The sequence below is a fragment of the Colletotrichum phormii genome (assembly GCF_030913505.1).
Source record: "Colletotrichum phormii strain CBS 102054 chromosome Unknown BDP81scaffold_21, whole genome shotgun sequence".
Classification (NCBI taxonomy): domain Eukaryota; kingdom Fungi; phylum Ascomycota; class Sordariomycetes; order Glomerellales; family Glomerellaceae; genus Colletotrichum; species Colletotrichum phormii.
The window spans coordinates 797,984-816,223 of NW_026851463.1; the positions used below are offsets into that span (position 1 = coordinate 797,984).

General features: G+C 51.6%; 7 protein-coding genes and 2 non-coding genes across 9 annotated transcripts; 3 read left to right on the plus strand and 6 right to left on the minus strand.

Moving 5' to 3' along the window:
- Positions 1–1,628: 1,628 nt before the first annotated feature.
- BDP81DRAFT_483945 (uncharacterized protein) lies at positions 1,629–4,666 on the minus strand (the record flags this gene model as incomplete). The annotated part of the gene is made up of 3 exons (XM_060595087.1): positions 1,629–2,704; positions 2,770–3,270; positions 4,570–4,666. 3 exons carry the CDS (start codon positions 4,664–4,666, stop codon positions 1,917–1,919), a joined length of 1,386 nt encoding a protein of 461 aa, XP_060441263.1. The 3' UTR covers positions 1,629–1,916.
- Positions 4,667–5,899: 1,233 nt separating this feature from the next.
- BDP81DRAFT_398033 (MIP family channel protein) lies at positions 5,900–6,916 on the plus strand (the record flags this gene model as incomplete). Its single annotated transcript, XM_060588397.1, has 3 exons — positions 5,900–6,205; positions 6,285–6,588; positions 6,642–6,916. 3 exons carry the CDS (start codon positions 5,900–5,902, stop codon positions 6,914–6,916), a joined length of 885 nt encoding a protein of 294 aa, XP_060441264.1.
- A 229-nt stretch (positions 6,917–7,145) lies between these two features.
- Positions 7,146–8,480, minus strand: BDP81DRAFT_398034 (epoxide hydrolase; the record flags this gene model as incomplete). Its single annotated transcript, XM_060588398.1, has 3 exons — positions 7,146–7,846; positions 7,899–8,096; positions 8,156–8,480. 3 exons carry the CDS (start codon positions 8,478–8,480, stop codon positions 7,146–7,148), a joined length of 1,224 nt encoding a protein of 407 aa, XP_060441265.1.
- A 526-nt stretch (positions 8,481–9,006) lies between these two features.
- BDP81DRAFT_436521 (hydantoinase/carbamoylase family amidase) lies at positions 9,007–11,082 on the minus strand. Its single transcript, XM_060591139.1, has 3 exons — positions 10,609–11,082; positions 10,224–10,541; positions 9,007–10,172 (listed from the first exon to the last, which is right to left on the minus strand). Exons 1-3 carry the CDS (start codon positions 10,764–10,766, stop codon positions 9,317–9,319), a joined length of 1,332 nt encoding a protein of 443 aa, XP_060441266.1. The 5' UTR covers positions 10,767–11,082; the 3' UTR covers positions 9,007–9,316.
- On the minus strand, positions 11,075–12,127 carry BDP81DRAFT_474598 (family 61 glycosyl hydrolase; the record flags this gene model as incomplete). Its single annotated transcript, XM_060594694.1, has 1 exon — positions 11,075–12,127. The coding sequence occupies one exon, from the start codon at positions 12,125–12,127 to the stop codon at positions 11,255–11,257; it is 873 nt and encodes a 290-aa protein (XP_060441267.1). The 3' UTR covers positions 11,075–11,254.
- Positions 12,128–12,836: 709 nt separating this feature from the next.
- BDP81DRAFT_t279 lies at positions 12,837–12,908 on the minus strand. Its single transcript has one exon. It is a non-coding gene; the product is annotated as a tRNA-Ala (tRNA).
- A 1,009-nt stretch (positions 12,909–13,917) lies between these two features.
- BDP81DRAFT_t278 lies at positions 13,918–14,006 on the plus strand. The gene has a single exon. It is a non-coding gene; the product is annotated as a tRNA-Gln (tRNA).
- Positions 14,007–14,659: 653 nt separating this feature from the next.
- BDP81DRAFT_483951 (major facilitator superfamily transporter) lies at positions 14,660–16,588 on the plus strand (the record flags this gene model as incomplete). The annotated part of the gene is made up of 6 exons (XM_060595088.1): positions 14,660–14,869; positions 14,931–14,996; positions 15,054–15,377; positions 15,429–15,534; positions 15,614–16,224; positions 16,289–16,588. The coding sequence occupies 6 exons, from the start codon at positions 14,660–14,662 to the stop codon at positions 16,586–16,588; spliced, it is 1,617 nt and encodes a 538-aa protein (XP_060441268.1).
- Positions 16,589–16,633: 45 nt separating this feature from the next.
- Positions 16,634–17,718, minus strand: BDP81DRAFT_381988 (ribonuclease H-like domain-containing protein; the record flags this gene model as incomplete). The annotated part of the gene is made up of 1 exon (XM_060586898.1): positions 16,634–17,718. The coding sequence occupies one exon, from the start codon at positions 17,716–17,718 to the stop codon at positions 16,825–16,827; it is 894 nt and encodes a 297-aa protein (XP_060441269.1). The 3' UTR covers positions 16,634–16,824.
- Between the last annotated feature and the right edge of the window lie 522 nt (positions 17,719–18,240).

The window sequence follows — 18,240 nt, forward strand, 5'->3', positions numbered from 1 at the left end:
AGATAGAGGGAATGCCATTACCGTTAACAAATATCCCGAACGGAACTGACACTTCGCGTGGCCAGCATGGCTCCGGTCTGCCAGGGCCGCATGGATTGAGAAAGAACGGCAGCCACAGCGCAATGAAGAGGTTCATGGAGAAGATGATGAACCACAGCATCCACCGAAGCTTCCCCGTCATTAAACGCATGAGCGTGAAGGCGAATGATGTCTTGCTTAGCGCCCACGCTATGTTTGACATTATCCCGGCTGCCCCACTGATCTTGCTGTACTTGGGGATGGTTAATATCCCCGCAAATGTGGACGCACTTAGAAGCGCGACACGGAGCCATATCATGGAAGTGAAGAGAATCTAGATGTCGTATTAGAAGAGCAAAAGAGAACTTAGAGACAAATTGCGCGGAGGCGCATACTAACCCATGCGGCAAGTATGACATAGTCGTCCGTTCCCAGTCGCCAGCTCCTCAGCGCGACGACTCTTGCGTAAATCCTGAGAGCGAGAAAGGTCGTTGCCAGGACAAAGAGGACAACCAAGGACGCGATTGCTCGTAAGGTTGTCGAGGGTAACGTATTATCCATGGTGTCCTTTCACGACGCCATTCTGGCAGCGAGGTAATAGCCGTGGTAATATCATGGGACATTGAAAAAGATGAAACACCAAGGACAGTAGGTCGGGATTCCGGGAAGACGGCGAGAGCGGAAAAGAAAGATATTCAGTCACGGGCCAACCTCCCAAGCTTGGACTATTTCGTGACTGGTGTGGTTCGGTCCAGAGGGAGGAAGCGGAAAAAGCAAAATGTTGCAGATGATAGAATCCTAAATTTATCTCTTGTATTCTCTTGGCTAGTCGATTATGAGCGGTGACTATGCCCACCGGCAGTGGCTTACCGGTGGTTGGCTTGAGCCTTTGTACCCCTTCGGTGGCTCTCAGCACTTTTGACGCGGATTGATACATGTGATATTGGGTGTCTTAAGGTTTCAAGCCTGGGCAGAAAGTCTGAAGGTTAAATCTCTTCTCTACTCTATCTCGACCCCCTTTCTTTTCAAGCTTTGGTAAACAGAGTTTGGAGTTCCTCTTATGTACATATTTTCGAAGTGATGACATCAATAAATAGGTAGAGCACGACGTAGTTGCAGTGTATTCATCTCGCTCTTCAAGAGATAGACACCGTAGGATGAGAAGAAAGAGGTAAGCCTTCCGCGGTTTGGTTTCAATGCACCACTCAGTGGCCTGTTCAGGGCCACTGAATCGACTTGACCGCGTGAAATGCCGCAACAGGATGTGCGCAGGCCATATGGTGGCACAAGCCGGGGTTCAGACTCACTTGACTGCCGGACTCCTTGCCTGTAGCTCAAGCTACTGCGACAACGGCCAAGATGCTATGGATTGTCAATGTCTTTGGTGCCGAAAGAGGATTGGATGCAGCTGCCGCGCAGGGAGACACTAGGCCGAACCTAATGATCCTGTGGCGTATGCACATCTCAGCCAGGGTCTAAGACAACCCGCAGCATCACGTTGGCTTCAGGTGCAGGAGTCTGGACTCGCGCCATCATACCATAACGGTCGGAGGAAGTACGCCGTGCACCAGAGACATTGACAAGTCATATTCAGCCTCTGGCAACTTGCGCCCGGCTCAGCTTATTGCCGGAGTTACTGGTTCTATATTTCCTAGAACAGGCCAATTGCTCAACACTTGTCGTCCTGAGAGACGCCAAACTAAAACCCGCATGACTTCATGTTCCGAATCCAAGCTACTTGTGAATCACAATTCGCTTAACGTATCTCTAGATTGGGGGACCTAGGTACTAGAGTAACCAGTGACATATTGATACTCTGCTATTCCTGCTACAGTCAACTAGGATTCCTCAAGGAGCCGGGTGCCAAGTGTCAATCTTCGGGTACATAGTTGTGAGGCCTAAATCCACTCAGCCGGACTCTTCAATCCTAGCTTCTCGCTAACACCCTCTGTTTCTTGTGCTTTCTTGTTCACGCTCTCCATCTCGAAGCCAGCCACCTTCTTGTAAACCCGACCAATGTCTTCTAGTCCATCTTTCGGGACGACATCATAAACATTCTCAAAACCGTTAGACGCTCTTTCTTCGCAAGCTTGCAAGACGTGATCTGGTCCGTTTCCTCGGTTTGCCATTATAATCTTGGACGTGGCTGGCAACCGCTCCGACTCGTATGCCTTCAGCGCCGCCACCACATCGTCTGGGTTCTCGACAAGTTGCTTCGCAAGAGTCTCTGCGTCGATAATATCCTGCGAAGCGCCGTTTGAGCCAATCGGGTACATGGCATGCGCAGCATCGCCAAGCAAAGTGAGAAGGCCGAAACTCCAACGCTCAACAGGGTCCCGATCGCTCATGGGAAACTCAAAGACCTTCTCATTAGCGTCGATGAGATCTTTCATCTCGAGCCCACCACATCGCCATCCTTGGAACGGACCCTCAAACACAGACTTGTCGACCGCTTTCGTCCAGTCTGTCTTTGGCGGAGTGAGATCCTCATCGTCCTTGTCTCGTATCCTGAGCTCGGCGATCCAGTTCACGAGACTCTTGCCCTTGTCCGCTGAACGTTGGCTGATGGGGTAGGCAATGAACTTTTGATCGGCGTGACCGGCCCATACCATTGATGCTCCGGTGAGGTACGGCTCACGCTCGATACAGCCGCGCCAGAGCATGCGGCCCGAGAATCGCGGCGAGACTTCGTTGGGTAGAGAACCCTTCTCGCGGTCGAGTTGATTCCGTCGGCGGCTATGAGGATATGACCTGTGACGTTTGACTGTCCTGCCGTCGCACCATCTCGCCGTTGCGAAAATTCTGCTGTAATGGTCTTCTCGTCCTGTGAGAACCCTGTCAGAGCGTGGTTGAGGTTGACCGCCCCTTCGCCCAATCGCTCTTTGACGGCACTCAGAAGCAGCATCTGGCATTCGCCGCGGTGAACGCTGAATTGAGGCACCGCATAGCCTGCCTTGAGACCTCGCGGCTCGCTAAGAATGGGGTGGCCGTGGCGGTTGTAAAAGTTGAGCTCTTGCGTTTTAACACCGGTTTTCTCGAAAGCTTCCAGGAGTCCGAGATTGCGAAGAATTAGAATGGCGGAGGGTTGCACGTTGATACCGACGCCAAGAGTTGTGAGTTGTGACGCTGCCTCGAAGATGTGGATGTCGGTGTAACCAGCTGCATGGAGGGACAGGGCCGCTTTGAGGCCACCAGTCCCTGCACCGGCGATGATGATCTTGGGCTGAGTGTTTAGAAATGGCCTTTTGCGTGCTCTCGATTGGTAGTTGTGAAGAAGCCAATTGTGACAAAGTTGAATAGACCGAGAAACGAGGGGTTGTTGTCACGAAGTCATGAGGTCACGAAGTCATGAGGTTGGGTCATAACATAGAAAATGCATAATCAAGCCTCCACCGGCAACTTCAAGTCTAAGTGGTTCCGAAAGTCGGAATCGGTGGAGTTCTATGACTGCCGACTTTAGGTGCCGCGATTTAGCAAAATTTTACAAGATCCACAGAAACTAGGACCACCGATGCAGTTCCGCTTAGCACTCAACACCTGATCACAACTTATTCGTTAATCTTGAATTATTGTCAGGTTGGAACTCAGTATGGCCGTTCACGTTCAACCATGCCACTGGGTAAACTCCGTAGCTCCGCTTCGTTTGCTTCACCCCGCACAACTACCCCAGATCACGATGCTTTGGCCCTCTTCTGAACCCCGTGGGGATCTGGCCGAAGGTGGAAGATTCAAGATCCTGGTCCTGGCCCCGGCCCCGATCCACGAGACTAGCGGCCGAGCTCTGGACCGACAGCACTCCACTGGAGTCTGGAGATGATGAATTGACAAGATCGCCGAACACAACGTAACTTAGGCTCACGAGCTTTGTTCATCAGCCGAGTAATCGAATGCTCAGGTAGATCCCTTCGCCAGGCCGTCGTTAGTCGCGCCATTCTCACTCCAAGCAATGTGAGCTTGCTCACTCTCGTCTCAGTGTATTGCGCGGGAATCGCAAGAGACGGCCGATGATCGGGTGTTCTCATTATACGTGGCAGAAACTTCTCGCATCGTATCCGAGATTCAACAGATCGTAAAGAGACGAGACTAGCCACCTTCTCAACCTTCTCAACAATCAAACAATTGCAGCACACAGCTTGACGGCTGTAGGCCCAGAGAGAGGCGCAGACAAAACTTCATGATGCTGGACTGTCACACCATGAGGCATAATGGGAGGAAGTGTAACTAACAAGCGTCTGCTGCTCCCCAAAATTTCATTTCATTTGGCATGAAGCTGAGTTGTTTTCAGCGGGATGTCAATGTTGCCTCTGTGCGGGCTGCGAACTGCAAGTTGATAACGGTCCCTGTCGGCAGCTCGCAACTTGGTATGAGCCCATATTCCCATCCCGGTGTTAGACCAAAGGGAACATCTTGCTGAATCCATCTTCGATCTCGTCGACAGTGTCACCGCCATGAAGAGAGCCAAAGAGGATGATTACGTGGCAACGACATCATTCACTTGGGTGTGCGACAAAAAACACCTCATGGAAGTCGCACTTGCTACACCGGTCGTACCTGTGTTGTGCTGTAGGTTTCCAGGTCCTTGATCAACATGTTCGGGTATTACACATTGGGCAACGTCCGTATTCGATGATGAACGACTGTCGACCATATTGGACCTTGATACGGCGTTCTGCCTAGTTAAATCTAGAATAATGCTCGAATTGATTAAGTATGAATGTCAATTGAAAACCACAGTGCTTCCATTTAAGAATTGAGCGGATCTTTCTACTCACAGTGATAGAGTACAATTGGGAAGCAGGAGTCATCTCCTCAGAAGTTAGTTGTTTTACGATGCAAACAAGATAATGCCTGATTTGAGACTGACCCACCGTACTTCAGCAACCGCTTTCCTAGCGCAAACTTGACTATCTCGTATTGCTGCGTTGCATCTGAAAGTGATACGATGTTGCTAGCCGCCGCTGCTACTATTGACTGGACAAGATAGATGGCAGTTTCCCTTCAAAAATGGCATTTCCAACCGAGTCACACGAATTTGATGCGATTTGTTCAACACGTACAAGCACAAACGTAACACTCAATCTGTTGAGCATCAAAACAAGCTCTCGGACCTTTCTTCCTACTGCCTGTTTCCGTTGACCGGTTGACGGCACGGAGGTTTTTGGGACTCCTAGTTCCAGCCACTAACAACCTGACGGACGGACACTAGACTTTCTATTTCAGATTTCCTGAGATGGGGAGGTTCTGGACCACACGTAAGTGGATGGCGTGGGGAATGTCCTGCAGACGCGGAGCGAGCCACGCAGAAAAGAGAGACCTCCCAAGCGTGAGGTGTAGGAATCTCACTCTTTGTCAACAAATCAAACGCGGGATGTTGGACAAGTGGAGGCGGGCGCGCGGCCTGGCCGCTTGTCATCGCATCGAACTCGAAAGTGATCGGCGGCGCGCCAGATTAGGAGATTCCAGCACGTCTGCGGCTTATAGCAGCTTCAAAGAATGCACCGATGATTGGGGGCGCCAGGCTAAATGTCTCACCATGGGGGTACCACTGACGTGCGCACCGCATCACGAAGAGTCATTAGAGCCGCTTCGAGTTAAACGCGCCCCAAGCCACACCCGTTGAGCTAAATCCCCAACGGAGAATTTCTGGGACGGCGTTTCGTGATATTCCTTTGTGTTTACTCCCTATGGGTAATTCTCCTCCATACCCAAAGTAGGTACAATGTCGCCATCATACATGTTCAAAAGGGACCCCTCCCTTACACTCGGATGTTTCTCCTTTCCACCCATGTCCCTTGATGGCAATAGCGCATCCAACATCGACGCAAGCAACCGATTCAGAAACGAGAGAGAGACAGGGAGATAGATAGAGGAGAGTTTAAAGATGTCGAAACCCCAGGACCGTCACCATGATCACGCCAACGGCCAGCACCACGAGATTCCCAAAGCCCATCTCAGCACCATGGGTGGACACCTTGTTGCCGCCTCCGGCGAGTTCGTCGGCACCTTTTTCTTCCTTTACTTTGCGTACGCCGGAAACATCATGGTGATCAAGCAGGGAACAGCCTCGGCCGGTGATGGCACACTCAGTAGCGAGGGCGTAGTTTTCATCGCTCTGTCGTACGGTCTCTCTCTGCTCGTCAACGTCTGGACGTTTTACCGTATCAGCGGCGGTCTCTTCAATCCCGCGGTAAGTTCATCAATCTTCAGAAGCACGGGAGCTCCCCTGCTATATTTGTTGAGCCTCATGCTGATGGGAGTGAGGATAGGTGACTCTCGGCCTTTCTCTCGGCGGTCAATTGCCTTGGATGCGGTCCGCTTTCCTCGTGCCGGCTCAGATGCTGGCCGCGATGTGCGCTGGCGGACTGGTCGAAGCCATGTTTCCAGGCCAAGTCTCTCAGGCAAATTCGCTGCTTGGAATTGGGACGTCTGTCGCTCAGGGACTGTTCCTCGAAATGTTCTTCACCGCGCAACTCGTCATCGTTGTTTTCATGCTGGCCGCCGAGAAGTCTCGTGATACGTTCCTCGCACCAATCGGCATTGGCCTGGCTTTGTTCATGATTCTCATCCCAGGTAAGATGAATTCTTTCGTGATCTCACAAGACAGGTGTCTGACATTCGAGTAGGTGTCTGGGTTACTGGCGGTTCCTTGAACCCCGCCCGCAGCTTTGGATGCGCCGTTGCAGGCAGGGCATTCCCCAACTACCACTGGATCTATTGGCTCGGGCCATGCATGGGAGCCGCTCTGGCAGCTGCGTATTACCGGTTCGTCAAATGGGCTCACTATGAGGAGGCCAATCCTGGCCAGGATCTACCAGCAGACCCGAAAGATCTAGCTGCGGCTCACCCGGGAAATCATGGACTACCTCATAGCTTGATACCCCATCGTCACGAGGTCTGATGATGATCGTCTCATGTAAAATTATTGATTATGTGTTGTCGGGATGGCATATTCTCTATGACTGGCGTTAATATGGTATTCGTAATGGCACTGGGGCATGAAGGACGGAAAACAGCATGAGGTTGGTAGCACACAGGGTTAATAGCATTAGGGATACCTCTTTAGGAAGATGAAATCTCGAGGTTGAATACTACCAGAATCTAACAATACACTTGTATTACAACCTGCTTTACAATTTCGATCGAGTACTTTGCTTTGACAACACCTCCGCAACATCATGCGCACCACCGCCCTGGCCGAACATCTCCCTCAGATCCTTGACCAATAGCTCAGGTCTCTCATGAGCAGCAAAATGACCGCCATCACCATGCGTGACAGCAAACACAACAGGACCCAGCGTCTTAGCATGGCTCATCGGCGGAACAATTAGGTCCATGGGGAAGATGGACAGGCCAAGCTTGACACGCGGCACCCATGTAATGTGCTCCGTATGCGGCTTGGGGTGCGCGACCTCGTAGTAAATCCGCGCGCTGGCCTCGGGGCCAGCAGTCGAGAACTGGTAGATGGAAATCCAAGTCAGGAGCTCATCATCTGTCCACGCGTACGAATCGGTCCAGTCGTGCAGCTTCTCAAGGATCCAGGATAGTAGCGCCACGGGTGAGTCGGCCCACGCGAGGCCCAAGGTCGCAGGCTTGGTGCTCTGCTCAAGGTTGTATCCGCGACCCTCTCTCTGAAACCATTGGCTTCGCTCGATGCCTTTCTTCTCCTTCTCAGAGTATGGGAAGAGGCTCTTGATGTACTGTAGCGGGTTCTTGAAGAAGGATGGCGGGCTCGCGGACACCATGTTGATGTGGGATGCGAGGACGTGGTCTGGATAGAGCAGGCCCATGAACCGGGTGATTCCGAAGCCCCAATCGCCTCCTTGAGTAACTACTCGATCGTTACCTCACATTTCAAGAGGTGCGCAAGTGCGAAGACTAACCATACTGCTCGTAACCGAGCTTCAGCATCACCTTGTGCATGACCTCGGCATACTGAGGCAGGCGGAAGCCTGGCTTGTCCGGGCCCTCCGAGAACCCGAAGTTGGGAAGTGATGGTGCTACGACGTCAAAAGAAAGACCATTCTTCTCCGTCGTCAATAGCGGGAGAATCTTGAGGACCTCGAGGAAGCTACCGGGCCCTGGTATCAAGTCAGTCATGGGCAATATGCGTGCTTAGAGTGAATGAGGTGAAACTTACAGCCGTGAGAAAAGAGAAGCGGCACAGCTCCAGGTTGTTTGCTCTTCTGGTGGAGGAAATGAATCTCGAGGTCGCCGAAGCCATCCACGGAGATGGTCGTCGTGAATTGCGGCAACTCATTCAGCTTGGCTTCAGCCGCGCGCCAATCGAAGCCGTTGCGCCAGCGCTGGGCCAACCTCTTCACCTCTGAGACCGGCGCACCATAGTCCCAGCTTTCAGTGAGCGCAGACTCTGGTGGAAATTTTGCGATATCGAGCTTGGCGTGGAGCTCTTCGATCTTTGAGTCTGGGATCTCTATCTTGTACGGCTTGATTCCAGTAGTCATGGTGATTGTATCGTCTCGCGTCTTGACTCTTCGAAGCTTCAATTCGGGATTGCGGCGTGAACTCTCGCCAGCTGTAGATAGTGTCTTGAAATGGGTTCGAGTCAGTTACTTCGTTGGATGCTTCGATGAGTCTGGACAGGCTGGACTATCGACGATGTTTTATCTTGACGCTTTACAAACACGCCCTTATTTGGACGACCCGGATGTGCATATGGCGTCACAATTGGGTGGTAGTCACTTGCTACAGTCTTACTAATCCATGTTCGCTGTTTCGGTGCCTCTAACACGCTGTGTGGCTGTCTTGTTGCATCGGGAGTGAGCGTGAGGGGTCTCCGAGGCCCAGCACGGTTGTTTCTACAGCGCTAAATGCACCAAAGTCCCAAACTCACTCACTGATGGTCTTTGAGGGTCTGACATCGTGGAAGAGCGATCGTTGCGTTGCGAAGGCGCGATGATGACAATCAACATGAAGGGCGTGCTGATAAATTGAAGCTTTCTTACAAATGAAGCTTGTTGGCATGGGTTTGGGCCAGCTCAGGACATTCATGTGATGAGTTTGATGCAGGAGTTAAGGCATGTGCTTGGACTCACTCACTCACTGAGAGTTTGTTCACAGACACTCACCTCACCCAAATCTCCAATGCGGAATATTTCTTTTGAATGAGCAAAATGACATATTTCTGGTAGATGATTCCAACAGCCGATTCTCAATTTCTCCTTCTCAAAACCTCTCATACAACATCACTTCCTGCTAGCTCTGAAATGGTCGTAGCTTATAACGGCTTCAAGCAGGGCCTGAGTGCCATTCGCACTGCAGCAAAGTTAGCTCACGGTTTTCACAACCCGAAGGGCGCATTCACTGACCAATCTTCCGGACTGCAATACTCCTCAGGGTGATGGCTCACACCGTCTTTGCAAGGGACGAAAATCATCGTAGTCGGACACCGCTTGCTCGTGTAAACGCTGTCATGCCCCGCGCCGCTCGTCAACGGCAGCCAGCCGTCCGGCCCAAAAAGATCAATCGCCGCGCTCTCCACGGCCTGGATGCACTCCTTATCAAACTTGACCGCAGGCGAATCGGTATCGAGGGTCCACTGCATCTCAACCCCGCGGCCATCCTCCCCAGCGATCTTCTCAAACGACTCGATGCATCGCCTCTGCACCTCTTCGACGACTGCGTCTTCGGGGTGGCGGATATCGAGGGTGAATGTGACCTCCGAGATGATAGTGTTGGTCGATGAGCTGGGCGGGATCTTGAGAACACCCGTCGACGCCAGCGCCCCGAGTTCCTTTGCGATGGCATTGGAGGCAGCAATCATCTTTGACGCCGCGAGCAACGGGTCCCTGCGGGACTTCAACGGCGTGGTGCCCGTGTGCGCGTCGCGGCCCGTGATGGTGAAGGTGAACCAGCGGTACGCCTGCGCGCCCTGCACGACGCCGATCTTCCTGCCGTTCTCCTCGAGGATGGGGCCCTGCTCGATGTGCAACTCGAAATGCGCGCCCAGAGGGTATCCAGCTGATGCGTCGCTTGAGCAGGCGAGGGGGCCGATGTAGCCGTGTCGTTCCAGTTCGGACTTGACGGTTACAGAAGGGTCGAAGATGTCGCCCAAGTCCCAGGCCTTTTCCCGCGGGATTTCACCTGCCCAGACACCGGAGGACATCATCGATCTTGGGAAACGGGCGCCTTCTTCGCTGTTTTCTGTCAGACATCATGCAATTTCTCGAAGTGGTTCCCGCACTTACTTGGTCCAGTTGACGATGCCAACATCAAATTGCGTCTTGAAGTTGTTGTCCTTTAGTGTTCTCATCACCTCCACAGCGGCCAGAACGCCGAGAATACCGTCATATCTGCCACCGCGGGGTTGGGTATCAAGATGGCTCCCCATGGCTGTCATCGGGGCGGAAGACTTGAGCGCCCCTTGACGTTTCGCAAACATGTTCCCCATCTCGTCGATTGAAAGTTCACAGTCAAGGCTTGCTACCTCATCAGCGAACCATTTTCTAACGCGAGCATCATCGTCGGACAGCGCCAGTCTGGCCATGCCCGTCTCTGTCACACCCCTGCCATCATACTTTAGTATTCATACCGACTCATCTGTTCAAGGAAATGAGAGATGGGAGCACATACTTTCCATATCGATGTGCTGCACCCCATTGGCAGGTATGATGAATCGTCTCTTGAAGCCTGTCGGTGTTGATCTTGAGTCCAGATAAGGAACCCCGCGCGGTTGAGAGTGACCTCAACTGGCGGGAAACAGACAGCACTGGCCTCAGGCGGGCGATCATGGTGAAAATGATGCTCTTAAGAAACTCAATATAACAACTACACACTGCAATCCCTTTTCAGTGAGAGCCAATGAGTCTCTATCAATTGCAAATGGTGGCAGACGCAGTTGGGTTGATGTAGGAGGGTGAAGAGAGATAGGCAAAGGCGCTGACCCCGGACCTTGTCTCCGGCAAATGCGCCCGAAACCGGGGTATCGCACCGGCGCAGCGCAGCCGTGGATGTAGGTAAACAGCAGCTATGGCATGTCAGCCGATTAGACGTCGTTCACACCCACTCATTGTCATATTTCTACGCCTTGAACGCCCTTCATGACAGGTTTTCTGAATCCGAGGTGAGGATATTGGCTAAGCTGAATCAATTTCAATCGAACTCTACGGGCTAGCTACCGCCCTATTGTGACACACCGACAGCATCCGACCTCCAAGTCTCCATCAGACCCATTTCTACCAAAAACGGCAGTAGAGCGAGCTTCTTCCCCATCAGTCACTCATCCCCAAGATTGCGCCTGTGCTCCTCCAGTCTGAGTCGCAGTCGGTCGACCAGGTATCGCAGTCGCCGATGAACGGACCATCACCCCAGTCTGAGATACGAAAGCCGCTGCGCCGGTGTACATCGTCGGCCCCGGGATCTTGTACGTCCCAATAGGCGATTGGGAGATATCATAGATCAACCCATCCTCCGCCGGCTTATACAAGTCCACGGCCGACGTTCCAGCGGGCTCGTCGCTCCCGCCGCCAGTAACCTCAATGTTGACACACTGGGGGTAGTGCTGTGCGCCTTGTCCTGGATACCTAGCAAAATGGAGGGCAATAATCTCATGTCGAAGTACGTAGTGACCCGGTTGGATCTTGGGTGGAATCTGCACCACCCAGGTCGCATTATTGCGGATGAGGATGTCGCTCGCCCAAATACCCCACGCCGTCGCGAAACTCGTAGCATTGAGACTCGGATCAACCAGTCCAACCTTGTCGATCGCGAAGAACGTCAACTTTGTCTTGTCGATGGATTCGCAGGATCCTCTGTCGATGCCGCAGAAGCCGAGGTACGTGATGACGGGGCCGTGGTGTGATTCAGGCCAGCCTTGCCATTGAAAGTCAACCGTGTCACCAGCAGCAACGGGTGCATGACCCTGAGCGTTGGTCGCATTGACATGACAGACGATGTCAGGTTTGCCGTAGCTCTCGGTGCTGATCCAACCGTCGTTCTTGACTGTGGTGCTCCATGCTGCGAGGATATTGGGGTTTGAGGATCGTGTGTTGAAGCCTTGGTAGGATGCACCGTCGATTACGAAATTTGTCACTCGGCTGTGGGCGGATACTAGAGAGACGAATCCAAGGAGGATCACTGCGGCGAGAAGCATGTTCATTCTTGAGTTGGCTGGGTTGCGTCCGTAACTCGTTGTCCAGCCCAACTCACGAGAAGCATCTGGACAGCACCTGGTGGGTGGGTGCAAGTGCACCTCATTGATCATATACGCAAAGCATTAGAGGCACTCGCCTGCATCTGCGAAAAGAGTGTTCGCCGGCCACCTGGCGTGGCTCCGAAATGACCAGGGAGTAAGTAGCAAGGTTCCGGCCATGTCGAGATCAAGTTGCTGTAACGACGGGACGCGATGGTAGACAAAGGTGCAGTACCGGAGGTTCGAACGACGTAGCATCTAGCCGGGATATTGCGCCATATTAATGAATCTGGTCGACCGCCAAGCTTTCAAGGTCAATTTGGCGGCGGCTGTCCGGGTGAAGTCTGATCGTGTGAGCTAAGCAAAAGCACTTGGTTTCTAAATAAGAGAATAAAGTAATCTAGTCTGAACCGTGCCCCTTGGATCTCGGAGGATGATGAGAACACGTCCCCTTCGAGATGCCTCCAAGCGCGGATGGGAGGGTGATCGACATCCGGCCGATTTACCCCACACAATGCATTTAACCTTCCGGGTATGACCCCAATCATCCCAAGAAATCTCCCTGTTTTCTGTTGTGCCGTGCTTCCTTTCTCATTAAAGAGATTCGTAATTGCACGAAAAAGACGGCCAACAAACGGCGATAACAAAATGGTGAGGTTCGCAAAAAGGATGGACGATCTGGGAATCGAACCCAGGACCTACCGCATGCTAAGCGGTCATTATACCACTAAACCAATCGCCCATTGGATGTTGGAAATCGTACGGTGAGCGGTCTTGAGTAGCCCCAGTCAGTTCTGCGACGTTTCTTGCGCCTTGTCTGGCAGCTAGAGACATGGCAAACTATCCTCATCTGCCATAACCACTAGAAGAGGACTCATCAACTCGCGTTAGTCGCTACGCTGGTGTACCCCTGATGTACGCTAGACCTGGCGCGAGCTTGTGAACGTGACTCGGGGCCACTGTGCTTCCTAGACTCCTGAAGCACCTACCTCGATCATCGTTGTAACAAAGCATCGCCGTAAGCTGAGACGGACGAGGATCGTAATTCCTCTGCTACGTTGCGTCAATTCAAGCTCCGTAGATTAGTTGCTGCCAAAGTTACCAAGCAGTCAGTACTGGATCAACTGATCTTAGTAATCGACATTGCGACATTGTCTTAGTTGCACGTGCTTGTATTGTGTAATGCAGTGCAGATTGCATAATTAATAGTTTCAGTGCACAATCCCACAAGAATGGTATTATTCGCATCTTCACATCATACCATGAGACATGAAAAGCACGGCTGCATCGCGTGACGAGATTCCTCTTTGAGATTTGATGTTACCCCGGCACTGTGGCGTCGAGCTGAAGATGCTATGCTCAGCGCCGCCACTGCAGTAGTGAGTCCCAAGCTGAACGCCTCACTACTTCAGGAATGCAGTGTGGAGAGATATATCTTATATCTGCATTGCGGCGTTTTGTAGGATTTGCTCCTCATTCTAAACCCGGGTTCTCGGAACTGAACAAGTGAATGCCAATTCCTCTGATCCAATTGAGTATTATGCCATTCCAATGGGTATTGATCGCTCCGAATGTCGAAGAGGATTCCACGCTGCGAGCTTAGACCCCAACTTTGCATCTCTGGTGTTGCTTCAATTCCGAGATCCACTTCACGATGTGTCCACAGTGAGGGCTTCAGCCTCTAAACTCACTCAACATGAGCATCGCAAATGACTCGCCATTCCAACGAGAAGCAATTCTCGGGTTTCATTGGTCTATTAGTCTAGTTGGTTAGGACGTCGGATTCTGATCTCTCAATCAGTTCCTTCCGTAAGCCCAGGTTCGAATCCTGGATGGACCTTTATTTTGATGCTCGTGACGATGAAGTGCACTGGGTCAATCTTTTTGGGCTCCATGGAACTCGTGGCATAAACTGAGCATCGAGGTTTGAACAATACAATTATTCATAGTCCACGTCCGGGTCAGGGGTAAAACACGGGGAAGTACGCTTGTGGCTTTTGTTTTGTACCATTCGGGCCGTGGCGTGGGATAGTTCGCGCCAGTTGAGATCGTAGCGCGGCGAAGGTTGTCTGGGAGAGGAGCAATTCCCTCTATTGCTCGGCCTGCGCCGTCTTTCCGGGGAACGAAAACATTACGCTAAGCTTATTCTTTGTACGATGGCTTGACCTCGAGAGCTTCCGAAAGGCCCGAATGGGCAGCTTTACGAAGGGCTCCATAGAGCTGAGATGCGCTCAAGTGCCTAGCTCAGCCCTAGATGCTGTTGGGGAAGTTGCGGATTGCGGCCCGTACTATTGATCCATGTCAAAGATGGTAAACATGGTATGACCTATGGAGAACATCAAGCCACGGAAGCCAGTGCCATGGTGGTATAAGGAGTCTGGGGTGCTCAGGTGGCAGATTAATCTCGGTGATACAAGTCTTGGCTAGATCTTCTTCGACAGCGATCCTATTCTAATCTTCAATGGTCCTTCTCTGTTTCCCGCTGCTTTTGCCATGAATCCTCGACAGGACTTTAATGAGGATACCGAACAAGCTCTTGGACCCGCTCTCTTCTCTTTCAACTCATTGACGACCTTGTGCGAAGACGAAGCCAACTCCAACCATAGCAGCGATGCCAAGGCCACACCAACTTTGAACTCGCCCTCAACATCGGAATCTGGACTAAATGAAAGCAGTGATGGAAGTTTTCCTGTACATCCCACTGTAAGCATTTGTGGAATATCTGGCAGTGGCCACATTCACTGACGGTGATTGCTTGTTTTAGGTGACCTGGGATGGACCGGAAGACCCAGAAAACCCCAAGAACTGGAATCGAAGACAGAAATGGACTGTGAGTATCATCCTGGCAGCCAGCAAGACATTGAGCATTAGTTGATTACAACCATAGACATCTTTGATCATATCATCGTTTGCGTTCCTATCTCCCCTGTCCTCATCGATAGCTGCCCCAGCTTTAGGACCGATCGGCCACGACCTACACATCACCAACGACGTTGAGCGTCAATTGGTGCTTTCGATATTCCTCCTCACATACGCACTAGGGCCTTTCGTGTTATCACCTTGCTCGGAGATATGGGGCCGAACGCCAATTGTACGAGTTGGGAATCTAATCTTTATCATCTCTACTGCCCTTTGCGGGTTTGCAGCATCCAAGGGGCAGATCCTAGCTTTTCGCTTCCTTGCTGGAATAGGCGGAAGCGCGACTATAGGCGTATGTATATCTGATTCTGAATGGGTTGAACTATGCTGACACCTTCACTAGATGGGCAGTGGCGTACTAGCTGACTGCTGGAAGCCAGAGGAGCGAGGCAAAGGCATTGCATTCATGCAATTTGCTCCCGTCTTAGGTCTCGCACTCGGCCCTATTGGTACGTTGATAACCCAGAAATCACCAACTCACTTCCTACATGGTATCACGTGCAGGTCTAATGATCTTCGAATATGTAGCGGGTGGGTATATTTCTCAATACGCTACCTGGCGCTGGACCTTTTGGTCCGTGGTCATCTTGAACTTCACGGTGCAAATCGTAGCCTTTATTTTCCTCAGGGAGACATACGCCCCACGAATTTTGCACCTGAAGGCTAAGCGAATTCGCAAGCTCTATAACGATGCATCCTTTCAGACGGAGTGGGAAAAGCAAGATCGCACACTTGCCGTCGTCCTCAGGACCAGTCTATCTCGACCATGGATCATGCTGGCAACTCAGCCCATCATCCAAAGTCTAGCTCTGTACCAAGCGTTCAACTTTGGACTGCTCTATCTCATTATCTCTAGCTTCCCGAGGTTATGGGAGCATTACTACGGAATGCACAAGGGGCAAGCGAGTCTGAACTACATCTCTATTGCCCTCGGCGCGTTGATTGGTGTTTTGATCTCCGCTCCGACAATCGATCTGATTTATCAAAGACTGAAACGGAGAAACGGTATTGAGAAAGATGAAAAGGGAGTCCCAGAGTTCCGAATACCCTTAATGGTTCCAGCCTCTCTTCTTACGCCCTGTGGGATAATCCTCTTCGCTTGGACTGCGCAAAACAAGATGCATTTCATGCTTCCCAACGTAAGAAGTCCTCCCCGATCACCGAAACTATTCGGTCTGCCTAACTAACATTGATCATCTGTAGGTGGGCATAGCCATCACTATTGGCAGCAGCATGGTCTCATACCAATGCATCTCGGCTTACATCGCCGACTGCTACTCTCTTCACACTGCCTCGGCCTCAGCGGCCTGTTGCTTCATGAGGTCCATGTTTGCTTTCGCATTTCCATTGTTTGTCCCAGCCTTATTCAGAAATCTTGGCTATGGCCTGGGTGGGAGTTTGCTGGCAATCATTGCAGTGGTCATTGGTGTGCCAGCGCCTTTGTTGCTCTGGAGATATGGAGCAAAGTTACGGGCTCTCAGTAGATTTGGTGTTGCTGAATAGAATAGTACTTCTTTATCTCGAGTCTCGAGACTCACTAGTTCTGCGCCATGCCATAACCGACTGATGTAAGATTCCAACACAAAATATGGACATGTCTAGCACAGAGCCTGCAACCCCATTGCCTCAATTATGACTCCGGAATAAACGCAATGTAGAAGGAGAAACCTTCGACAACTGCCAATGAGAAACTCCATTTTCTTCAGTGAAAACCGCCATCAAACCCCCTCAACTTGACGCTACGTGTATCGAGGAATTGGAGTTGGCTCAGGCTGGATATTGGCGGCGGTTTCTGGGTTTCTCACAGCCCAATCGACAGGTGGCTCCGTCATATGCCTGCCCTGGCCATTGTAATCAGATGCTTTGGATCGCAGTATCCTATTCTTCGTTTCCCTCTCCACGACTTGCTTCCAATTCTCTTCTAGCCTTTGATCGTACACAGCCCAGAGACGAGGAAGGTATTGAACATCCTGGATGCAGTATCGAAGAATTTCCGGAGACAAGGGCCGCTGGTTGAAGACCGCATAACTTCCGCCCGACTGCGGATTGAACAGGCTGTGCCCTATTGTCTTGACGGCTCTCCAGCTCAGACTTTCCTCCGGCGTTAGCGGGGCATTCCTCTCTATGCATCTTACCAGCCCTCTGAGAAATCCGGCCTTGTTGTAACGTGAGGCAAACTCCATAAGTTGAAGATCTTGAATCCCGGCCAGATTGATATCAAAGTGATGAAACAGAGCGTCCGAGTCGTTTCTAACATCAAAGAACACCTTCTTTACGTCAGGATTCTCCAAGAATACTTTGATCGTCTTGCCTGTCCTCTTGCCCGGGGTCGAGAAAGCCTTTTCGCCCAGACAGTGAATATCGAGGAGGTAGGTGTGTTGTTTTGGAGCCACATACAGCTGGAGGATTGAGATGGTGCCATGCCTACTGAGGTTATCGCCTTCGAGGTCAACATAATGCGATGGGATTGCATCATTGGGTAGTTCGCTGAGATTGTCGATCAAGATAGAAATGCCTTCTGTCGTATTGACGAGATCATATGCGAGAGGTGTCGTTGGACTACTGTGAGTAGTCGATACAGAGCCGAGGCTTGAGCCTGCTGCCTTGTTCTCATTCGTCGCTGACGCTGACATCTTGTGGCGATGCTGACGTGACAACTAGAATCTTGATCCAGACAGCTTGCATTTATAGGGCTTTTCTTGGGAGTTGAAGCCGAACCCTGTTTTGCTATAACCTGTGAGTGGCTTTACGCCTCGTCCGCTTTTATGATAATTTTCTTAATGGTCGACGTCACTACCAAGACTAATTTGAAGTTTCCAAATGCGTGAAACTGAACCCGCGCGCGGATACTAAATTGGTTTAGTTCTTAACAACCGTTGCAACTTCCCTCTCGCCTAATTTTTCTTGGCATCTACTGTTAGTGTAATAAGTGGGCTACCACCAAAATCCTTAACAGCTGAAAACCCTTCACCTCTCCTCCGGCGCCCTCCCGCGATGGCCTCGCAGCCTCCGGCGGGCTCTGGACCGTTGCCGACCTCCTCGGCCGGCCTTGATCGAGGCTCTGGACCCTCTTCAGAGCCGCCCCCATCCTCAAGGGCTAAACGCCGCCGCGAAACCGAGGCCCAGCCACCCCGGCCCAGCCTCGTGGGAAGCCA

Bases quoted from the DNA above. Each gene is read 5' to 3' on its own strand.
- BDP81DRAFT_436521 (XM_060591139.1), bottom strand. From the start codon at position 10,766: ATGATCGCCCGCCTGAGGCCAGTGCTGTCTGTTTCCCGCCAGTTGAGG. The intron at 10,542-10,608 runs GTATGTGCTCCC...GTATGATGGCAG, and splicing joins GCAGCACATCGATATGGAAA to GGGTGTGACAGAGACGGGCA. The intron at 10,173-10,223 runs GTAAGTGCGGGA...GACAGAAAACAG, and splicing joins GGCATCGTCAACTGGACCAA to CGAAGAAGGCGCCCGTTTCC.